Below are 10,197 nucleotides of genomic sequence, written 5' to 3'. Positions count from 1 at the left end.
GACAGTCTCAGGGCAGACATAGACACTGTCACTGAGCAGGAACCGAATCCACACTGCCTGCAGACAAATCAGGCGAATGTACCACTACACCATCAGTGACTCCTGCCGCAAATTGGTGCCGTTGTTAAATCCATCTTTTTTTTAAACAAGTTGTAAAGCATCTGCTTTCTCCACAGCCTTTGTTACATCTCGGCTGGATTACTCAAAAGCACTTTATTTTGGAGTCAGACAGTCCTCCTTCAAGCATATCCAGTTTGTCCAAAATGCTGTGGCTCATCTTGTAACTGGTGCTCATACTCCAACTCTGTCCTCCCTTCACTGGCTGCCTGTACACTCTGTAGTTAATTTTAAGATACTTTTATTTGTTTTCAAATCTATAAATAGTCTTGTTCCAACTTACCTCTCTGGGATCCTCCACTCAATTCACCGTCCATTTTATGACGTCTTCAAACACATTTTTATTCTGTGGCTTTAGACTAAGACTAAAACTCTGTGTTGTTTTAAGGTGCCTGTTTTATTTGTATTAGTGACTTTTACTGTTATTGTGTGACTATTTTTTACTGCATGTACAGCACTTTGTATGCAACAATGGGTGTTCTAAAGTACTCTATAAATAAAGTTAAGTTGAATCGAACATCAAGTGAGAGTGAAGGTCAGGAGGCACAGGGATAATCTGTCTCCATTTGTCAGACGCAGGGATGGCATGACAGGTGATAATTCATTTTGATGATAACTGTTGAACTCTTGCGGCACATTTGTACATGTAATTTGAAAATAGCAAAGAGAAATTAAGTCATAAACCATTATAAAATGCCATTAATAATAAAGGAATTGCCTTTTCAATGTGACGATACCTGTACATTTTTACAGCAAAAAGTCATGGACTGTGAAATAATGTTTGTTGCTGCAGATGTTTAAGATATATATAAAAAAAGATTAACGTAGCTTTCTGCACCAAGATAAGCAGCCAGCTACATGATAGTGTCTCCATCTAAGGCTGCATTGCAGATAGAAAATTCATATTCTGGGGCCGAAGCTAGAGCTCCCTCTTTCTCTCTGCAATGTGACCTGAAGAGAATGACATCTTGGGAATCAGGCAGTATAAGACCAATACGCAAAATACATACTCTTGTACTTTTCTTTTTTTTTTGTTCTTCCTACTCCCTATTGAACATGTAGACTGTTCTTATGACATTCCTTTTTCTCTTCTTTCCTTTTAAAATATTTTTACTTATGACTATATTCATTTCTGTTCTGTTTATATGTTCAATAAAAATGAGAAAAAAAAACATCACATTAGGTTTTATGTCCATTTCTCATAAAGAGTGTGAATACAAACAAACAGTATATTGATGGCTGTTGGATGGAACCGAATGACAAGGCTTAAATGAACATGCACCAGTAAGTGACAATGAGGCAGATGTTAAACCTCTGGTGGTTCTTGGGATGCTAATTGTGACATTTACCAGACTCGGAATGAAGTTTTGGGCATGAATGCGAGATGAGCGTAAAACAAGAAGAAAAAAAATGGTAGAAGAGATGGAGCAGCAAAGGCAGCAGGTGGCCACAGGGAGCTGTGTGAAGCCCGAGCTCGCTCCAGATAAGACTCACACAGGAAATTGCAATATGGAAACTCAAGTGGAATACTAAGAGACTCTATCACTGAATGTCGGTGGCACTGTGTGTATTCAGTGAAACACAGTATGCCTCTGAAACCCGGAATTCATTGTGCATTGTAAATGCAACAATTGGTGGGAAGCTCTAGGTTACAAATGCGAATGTGCACAGAATAGTAGCATGAGGCTGAATTCAAGAAAACTCAGAAATGACCCTTGCTTTACTCCATCTTTTTTGGCAACTTTTCTCATTTTCATTTTTTTTAAACTTGCCTTAATGTCTATAGCAGGGGTACTAAACCCTGTTCCTGGACTGCCTGTTTTTCATCTCTCCCTACTACAACACACCTGATTCAAATGATCAGATAATCAGCAGTCTGCAGGAGCGAGGTAACCCGATTTGAATCAGCTGTGTTGCAGCAGGAGGAAATGGATCATAGGTAGGACACTAAAAAACTAGATTGAAGACCCCTGGTCTATAGGCATGAGCACAGCTAAATTATGATATGTTTTGTAACCAATAATGACAATTATTCTTTGATTTACTTTTCACCGCATATCCTGTTCAGGGCCACAGGCGAGCTGAATGCTATCACCGCAGACTTTAGATGAGAGGCACAGAACATTCTGGATAGGTCGCCAGTCAATCACAGAATACTTGAAGACAAACAACCATTCAAATTCACATTCACAATAGTGTGTTATTTAGGCGTCTATTGTTTTTGGAAGAGAAGCCATTCGTGGGGAGAATGTGCAACCTTGCCACCATGAAAATATCCATGATACTGAAAAGTTCTCTCTAAACCATGGAATTGCAAGGTCTTATAACCTGTTCAAAGACAACAAAATTACATCCATGACTAGAACCACATAAAGGAATCACAATCCATTCACAAAACTAGGAAAATATATTTAATTCATGTTTGCTTGCAGATATTCCATTCCTGCAACTCTTCTGGTGAGAAATTACAGAAAGGTGCAGAGTATAATCAAAGCATTGCTAAGCTAGAGTAGAAAAGACGTAGCTAATCACAGAGTTGCTGATTTTGCCCGTTTAGTTGCAGTATTTATCCAGGACCAGCATGCTACATGGCTGGTGACAGCACTGTTCTACAATGCCGTCACGTTTCATTATCATGTCCATCTTTCTCTTAAAGGCGTAACCCACGATTTCGTTAATATCGCCTGTTGATGTTGCCTCATCGGTCTTTGGTGGTATGATACCTGCAGGAGGGGACAAAGTGATATCATGAGTCTCTTTTAAAACAGTACGATCAAACAATTGAGATCGAAAAGTTGCAATTTTGCAACGTTGTCTTACGTAGCACAGAATCGATGTCCCTCCTGGAACTGGTAAAAAAGCCTCTGTCCCCACAGACCATATTAAGGGCTTCAACCAAATTAGGGCCACACAGATGTTGTGAAGAATGGGCTCTGGAACACGGCCATGACATGACCAACAAGACCAGAACAGAGGCAGAATGAAGCCAAAGTGGTGCCATGATGGAAAAGATCTATGCACAAAAAAAAAGTATGACAATTAGAGTCGTCAGCGCTATGCCTCACCCAACCTGAAATGAAACAATCATTCACAAATGACCTGCGCTATTTATCCATAAATAAAATCTTCATGTGAAAGACAAAATCTTACCTAAAGAGTTTGCGAGGAAGGACAAGGGCCTGTGTGGCAGAATAGCAGTAGTTGGACTGCTGAGATCTAAACGGCATCAAGCTGGAGGTCTTCTGTCCATTAATACCCCCAGCATCGCCCGTAAATGCACGTAGTATGTGTGCAGATGACGTCTGCATCAAATTTCCTTGTCAGCAGGTGTTAAGTGACTCTCTTGGTCCATATGATTGGTTGGACTGGAAGCCCTTTTTGCAGCATCAATTAGTAAAACAAACCATGCATAATGATCTGGAATGATGTGATCACCTCCTGGTCAAACAACGATCACCTTTCCATCCCGCTCCGCTCCTTCTGCTCAGGAACAAAATAAGAAATTACTTTTCCAAAGAGTCCCAAAGAAGACTGTAGCTCTGAGGACATAAGAGAAAGATTACACCTCAGCAGTAGGTCACACTTGATACTATCCTTGTTTTTTTGGGGGGAATGAATCTCTCTAACAAAGTATTCCATAGCAATATGTTTGGTTTAGTGTTTGTATTAGAGTGTGCATCAGTAGCTCATCTGCAAGGACCTGAGTTTTGGAACTAGAGAGTCACAATTCAAGTGGTGGTGTGGACTAAATATTGAAATGTAAACTAGCATGTGTTTCCTGACTAATGTTGAGATGCGCTTGAGCAAGGCTCTGTTGTCACCCCACCAGCTCAAGAGGTACAGCACCGTTTGCATGCCGCTTTCACTCTTAACATTACCGCTTTCATGCCTGCATGTGTATTGTGCGGTGTCTTTGTGTGTAGTGTGCAACATAAAAATTCTAGGTTGGATCTCTTGGATAGACATCCCATCCCCCCTAAGACGTTGAACAGAAAAAAAGGTTTGATAAATGAATGGCTGAACAACCCTATTGTGTCCATCAGTTTGCTTTCACTTTTCCAGGTCCAAGTTAGATGAGCAGCAGTCAAAGCCGATAAAGGCACGTTACTTGATTCCTTGCATTGAAGGAGTGCCGGGGGACAAAATCCGGATCTTCTAACAGTATGTTGGAATTGGTTAGAAATCAACCTGGGATACAAATTCCTGCTTCCCTTTCCGTGGTCACACTAGTTCTCCTGCAGTTATTACTTTGCTGGCCCTTTCGAAATACTGCAGTCTCTTATTTTAATCCCCAGTCTGTCCTTCACTCATATCGTCTCTCCATATTAAATGCTTGAGATACTTCAACTGTCTTATCTCGACACAAAGAAGCATTGGCTCAACTTTCTTTCCCAGTTGCTTGGGCAGCTTTCCCTATCTTGAAAGGTGAGTCCAGATCCAGAGTCATGTGTAGGTTAACTCGTTTCCATCGCTTGTACTGCACAGTTTGTGACTAGAGCGGAAATGATCTTCATAAATGTTGCCTCTTATTTTAACCTCACACTCGTGAACATGTCCCAACAGATAAAGGCTGCAGTATGCATTAGCCTAAACTATTTCTGGGCCTCAATAGCCCAGAAATCTCCTTATTTTATTGAAGTTAATGCTGGTGTTCCACATTAGTCCCATCGTGGGTTTATGAATGCAAATAATAACTACTTTTTTTTTTCTTCTGTCCGTCATCAGTTATAGCCCGGACCGAACCTTATACAATATTCTGTTCAGCCTAGCAATCGTTGGAAGGTGTTCGTATTTCCATACACATGATCTATTCTGTTTGTTTATGTTCTATACTACTATTGTGACACACCGACTATTTGGAATCGAAATGTTAACGTACACATTTGTTGTTTCTATGGCTTCCCTTTTTCAAATCAAATATGGCACACAAATAGCCTACATACTGTACCGTTTAGAAGAAGGCAGCCGGCAGCCACAATACACTGAATACTAGTCAAATGAATAATGCCCATAGCTACTAATGCGTAGTATTGAATTAAAATGTATTGTCGCATAAAATTATTTCATTCCATCACACTTTGTCAGACCGTGCATAAGTATGTGGAGCATATAAATAGATTAAGTGTCACTTTGCATCAAAATGCAAACAGCAATGAACCCTCAGCCAGTAAATTTAAGCTGCTTTGTGTGTATTGTGACTCTACAATTCCAATGTGATTGTAAATATTTATGCTGTTAGGACTTTTGAATGTAAGTGGTATACTAATATACCCAAATGTTCCCATAATTACGATACACAATACTATCAAAACTATCCAGCTGGACTGTCAGTACGGCCATTAGATTTTCAATTAATTTTGGCAATTTGTGTTTAGCATAATTGTGAGACATCAGTCCTGTATAAAAACATTAATTTACAGATAATAATAAAGCAATGTAATGGAGAATGGGATTTCACTTTTCTACCTTCAAAGTACTTTAAGATCGTCTTCTCCATTAACTACTGTTGATGCAGCATCTATATTTTGATCTTAGTTGGAAGTTAAGTTTACTCTTTTACCGTATATTGATTTGATAAACTCTCCTAAATTAGACAACAATATACGTTGACCATTACTGGAGAAATATATAATACATTCATACTCCAAGTCATTGGTCTGTCCTTTGTTAATTTGGTTTTAAATGCCTTAAAAGAAACGCCTTGACTTGCCAAATAATTTGCTTTTTCAAAGAGTGTTTATAGTATGCTGTGTTGGTGCCAAACAAAGACGCTGGGGTGCCGCCAAGCATTGCTAACCTGAGTCTGAATGTTTGGGGAAATTGCAAGCAATTACTGTACCTTCCCAAGTGAGTAGGTGAATAATGGCTTTATGAGATACCTCAGTCTAAAAATAAATGCATTTATGTTTAGAAACACACCCAAATTAATTTGGACTGAAAACATCCTGTAGATGATTTCTTGAATTATTTTCTTTTTCTTGATTTCCTTTCAATGCCATTCCATTTAAATGTTAGCCACCAAGCCTCACCAGACCATCTGGTTCTCTTGGCAGTGAAATGCTTTTGCCCAGCTGCCACCTCAAGGGTCACTTAACCAGAAATAACTCACACACAAGTTGGTTGCCATGAACAACAGGGTTTGGGGGTGACAGGAAACAGCAAATGGTGAATAGACTTGACTCATTTTATGATGGCGTTGGTGCCCCTCGATGCCAAGGATCCATCCTGGTGACTGCCCAGGGTTGCCTTGGCCACACAACAAGAACTGGTGCGTGCCCTCTAGGTCATGACCACCTGCAAAGTGCCCCACTTTTGACAAGTCTGATTGTATTCCGGACAACATGCCATGTGCAGTCTCCTTGACAAACTGACAACACCAAAGGATTTTCCTCAGGGACTTGTACCAAGAGAGTCCAATCCTATTTTTTTTAGGTCTCTGGATAATGTACAAATCTTGCATCTATAGTGCAAGAGTAAGAGCAACAGGAATTTCAAGAAAAGTTAACCGACTACAAAGGGAGTAGGTCTGGCTTCATTTGTCATTTAACATCACAGTCATTCCTGAAAGATATTGAGCAGAATGACAGCTAGAAAGCATCCCTGATGGACCCCTGAATTGAATCCATCAATTTTGTACCGCTTATACGATTGGCAAGATGGACCATATCTCATCTGACTGTGGGTGAGAGGCAAAATACATTCTGAATTGTCGAGTCAATCACTGTGCCTTAGATCTGTTGTGGAAAAAATAAAAAACCCGCTTGAGTGACCCAGCGAGCAAGTTGGATATGAAGTCTTGTCAACTCCGCAACTCTGTTCAGCAAGCATATTGAAAAAAAATTAAAACTTTAAAACTGAACAGAAAACATGTAAACAACATATAGCCGGTGCTGCAATGTAGAAAATCAAAATAGCGGCATCTCACTTGGGTAATAGTTTATGCACCTCAATTCCGCAAATGTAATCACTGCCCTTCGTTAAATATAAAATTCATATCCAACTTCACTAAAATCGGAACGATCTGGTAAAGCACTACTGACCCCCGGTATGTTTTTGCAGGTCAAGTCACGATATTGCCAATGATATTCATCCAAGCGTGTCACACAAACGCAATCAATACACAAAAAATATGGTTGGCCTAGGTAAACACAAAAAAAGCAATTGGATTTGTGTTCCCTCATTTGTTCTGAAGTTCTGCATCAGTCAGCTCCATTTAGAAGCCTGGACAGCTGATTGCTGCACCACCTGCGCAATTTTGGGAGGGCTGCTTACCAACGTCAGGTTCCATTTGCCACCTGGGTTATGAGCACAGCTGACCTCACAAGTCAGATGTAGGGAGCATGCGGCGCGAGCTTGTTAACTGGTAGAGCACATCGCCACAAGTGGATGAGCACACACATGGCTTGGTGAGCACACACAACTCGCAAACAAAAGCCGCTTTGCAAATATTTGAGGTCACAAAACAAGGACGTCGCAGGTTGCTGAAGTGTTCGAAAGCGATCGTTTTGATTTAATCGTCAAATTGAAAGTTTTATAGTGTACACGCAGCACTGACTTCAACTTTAAAAAGTGTGACAGCTTCCCAACAGTTGTCTTGTTTGTACATCCTTAGCTCATTTAAGATTCTGCTACCCTCCAAAATGCGAGATAAACCCGAAGGGATTCCACACACTTTACGGAGCACATCCTCCATTAGCCTTGAATCTGGCGGTTGCTAATGAGGAAACATCAGATCAGAGAGGGTTTGTGAGTTAAAGGCTCCCTCTATGACTCTGTGGACATCATTAGACTTACTGAGGGAGGTGTGTGCATGTGTGTATGTGTTTGTCCTTGCATTAATCATTGACTAAAGTCAGGAACAAGCTTGAACAACGATGACATTTAAGATTCATGTTGAAGCAGTTAGACGACTTCTACAATGTTGAGGTAGTTGGGCTTGTATGTATTTATAAAAATCTTTTATTTCTCTTTTTTTAAATGAGTTTAGTAAACATTTAGTAAAGTAATCCACACTTTGCAATAATTTGACTTGGATGCCAAATAAAGAGATGAGTCTTTTAGCCAAGTACAAACGCGAAAAAAGCCATCGCTGGAAAAGCCACAAGAACAAAAAATGGTAAGTTGGGAAAATTGGGGATTATATATGTGGAGTTAATAAAAACGGTTAAACAAAACAAAATATTACTGTATGCCATACAGTAATATAAGTAACAAATAATATACTGAAACACACTTACGCATCATTGAGTGAGTGTTGGACGACATAGCTTCTCTTGGAGGGTCTGATTTTGAAAATGGCCTGGCAAGTGTATCTGCAATTAAATCAACACTTTTCCCTCCTTAGGCCATTGTGGTTTTAAAAAGCAAGAATATATTTTAGATTTTCGAACTGTCGCCAGTTATGACTTCCGGGTGTGTTGATTCCGCATAGCGCTGGCCCCTCACGAGTGAATATCCAATCACGAGAGGTGTTCATCACCTTCAACGTAAAGCCAGCGAGAAAGCCTTACTGTCATCGACTCATGATATGATTGGCTATCGCAACTGTCTATCAACTGTATGAGCCCCGACACTCACATAGAACAGACGCTCGCACGATTGTATCTGAAGGCCTTGGACGAATAATGCATGCTACTATTACTATGAAATCTGCCTGGCAACATTAGCTAACTGAGTTTTGATTGGATACAAACTCTAACCTAAAAAATGAACACTAGGATATAATATGTCATCAATGTGAAGAATATGATCGGGATTTCTAGATGTTAGGCCAGAGGTGAAGGCCTTGACCGCCTACTACTGCTGTACGGGAATACTGAAGCACAATACAATTGAGACAGTTTTCCCAAAAAGTTGTTTTCTACAGTAAACCATGAAAACATACATTTTAACAAACATCTGTGTTTTCGTGGACTCACAAAGAGTAAATTACACATTAATTGATTGATTTGATTCAGATCCATTCGTACTCACATGGACTATTTTCATTGGTTTTATCAATGTTGTCTTGTGGAACCAGCAATTGCATTTGTCCAGGTAAAATATAAAAGTACAACAAACCCCAAGGTTGTCCTGATCCATCTTTTTCATTTAGTGCTTACCCGCTCCCAACTTGGCCGCGGGGGATTTATGCACTCTATCTGTCGACCCCCTAATTCCTCTTTTTTGCTTTGTTGTCCACCTCTCCGGGCACGATCGTTTTCCACTTATTGCGAAATATTGTGCCACCAGTGCGTTCGGTTGTGGTTATAAACGCCTTTGGAAAACGGTGTTTCAGCATCCTCAGCAGTGTGAGCCTGCAATTCAATATAGTGCCCGTACACTGACACCGCCAAGGTTAACGGTTTTAGAACTGGAGAAGACAGCAAGGGTTATAAACTTATTGAGAAAGACCCTCTCCATATTTCTGGTACTGTTGGGAAATATGAGCAAGCACACCGGATGTTTGAGATATTAAAATTTCAGTGGTGTTTTATATGACTGTCTTTCTAGTTTGGGATGTTGCACTTGTGTACTTGAAAATGTTCTCCAAGTTCATGAGCAGGGGAATGAAATGAATCATGGCACAATCAGTTTATATGAAATCAATTACTCTTAAATTGATTTGAAACAAACTGCAAAGAAGAAAGAGTAATAGGAGACGAAACAATGAAAAAGTGAGGCTACCTGCAAACACTTCTCCTTGTTGTTTTGTTTTGGTAAATGTCTTGGGAGACGCATTTTACAAATACTTAACACAAGGCGGAGCGCCTTTTTTTGTAGCCAATAACCGTGTAAAGCTTCAGGTTACTTCCTAATTTACTATAGTTCCTGATCACGTCTCAATTTCAGAATCCATGGATTTTCTCAACTCAGTGTTGTTTTTGTTTTGTTGTGGTAAATATCTTGCAATTTTCTGAACAGATGAAGAGGAAAATTACTTTAAACACACCTCAGGATAATCGGCAAGGAAAATCGCTTCGAGTAGCACCACAATTGGGCCTTTGCCGACGTTGAAATAAGGCGCTTAAAAGAGTCCTGGTTAACGCTATGTGTGTGCCTCACTTTAGACAAGCTTTGAAAACATAAATATTAGTCCTG

General features: G+C 39.9%; 1 protein-coding gene across 1 annotated transcript; it reads right to left on the bottom strand.

The window, feature by feature from the left end:
- Window positions 1-2,540: 2,540 nt before the first annotated feature.
- Window positions 2,541-3,410, bottom strand: LOC148319838 (insulin-like). The gene is made up of 3 exons (XM_088279755.1): window positions 3,268-3,410; window positions 2,938-3,130; window positions 2,541-2,840 (listed from the first exon to the last, which is right to left on the bottom strand). The coding sequence occupies exons 2-3, from the start codon at window positions 3,116-3,118 to the stop codon at window positions 2,671-2,673; spliced, it is 351 nt and encodes a 116-aa protein (XP_088135881.1). The 5' UTR covers window positions 3,119-3,130; window positions 3,268-3,410; the 3' UTR covers window positions 2,541-2,670.
- Between the last annotated feature and the right edge of the window lie 6,787 nt (window positions 3,411-10,197).

The sequence above is a fragment of the Idiotropiscis lumnitzeri genome, chromosome 17 (assembly GCF_059441095.1).
Source record: "Idiotropiscis lumnitzeri isolate Australia: NSW breed Sydney's pygmy pipehorse chromosome 17, RoL_Ilum_1.0, whole genome shotgun sequence".
In the NCBI taxonomy this organism is placed as follows: domain Eukaryota; kingdom Metazoa; phylum Chordata; class Actinopteri; order Syngnathiformes; family Syngnathidae; genus Idiotropiscis; species Idiotropiscis lumnitzeri.
This window is presented reverse-complemented; position numbering and strand designations above follow the sequence as displayed.

Coding starts and splice junctions, on each gene's coding strand:
- LOC148319838 (XM_088279755.1), bottom strand. CDS start 3,118: ATGGCACCACTTTGGCTTCATTCTGCCTCTGTTCTGGTCTTGTTGGTC. Junction 2,841..2,937: donor GGACATCGATTCTGTGCTAC/GTAAGACAACGT, acceptor CCCCTCCTGCAG/GTATCATACCACCAAAGACC.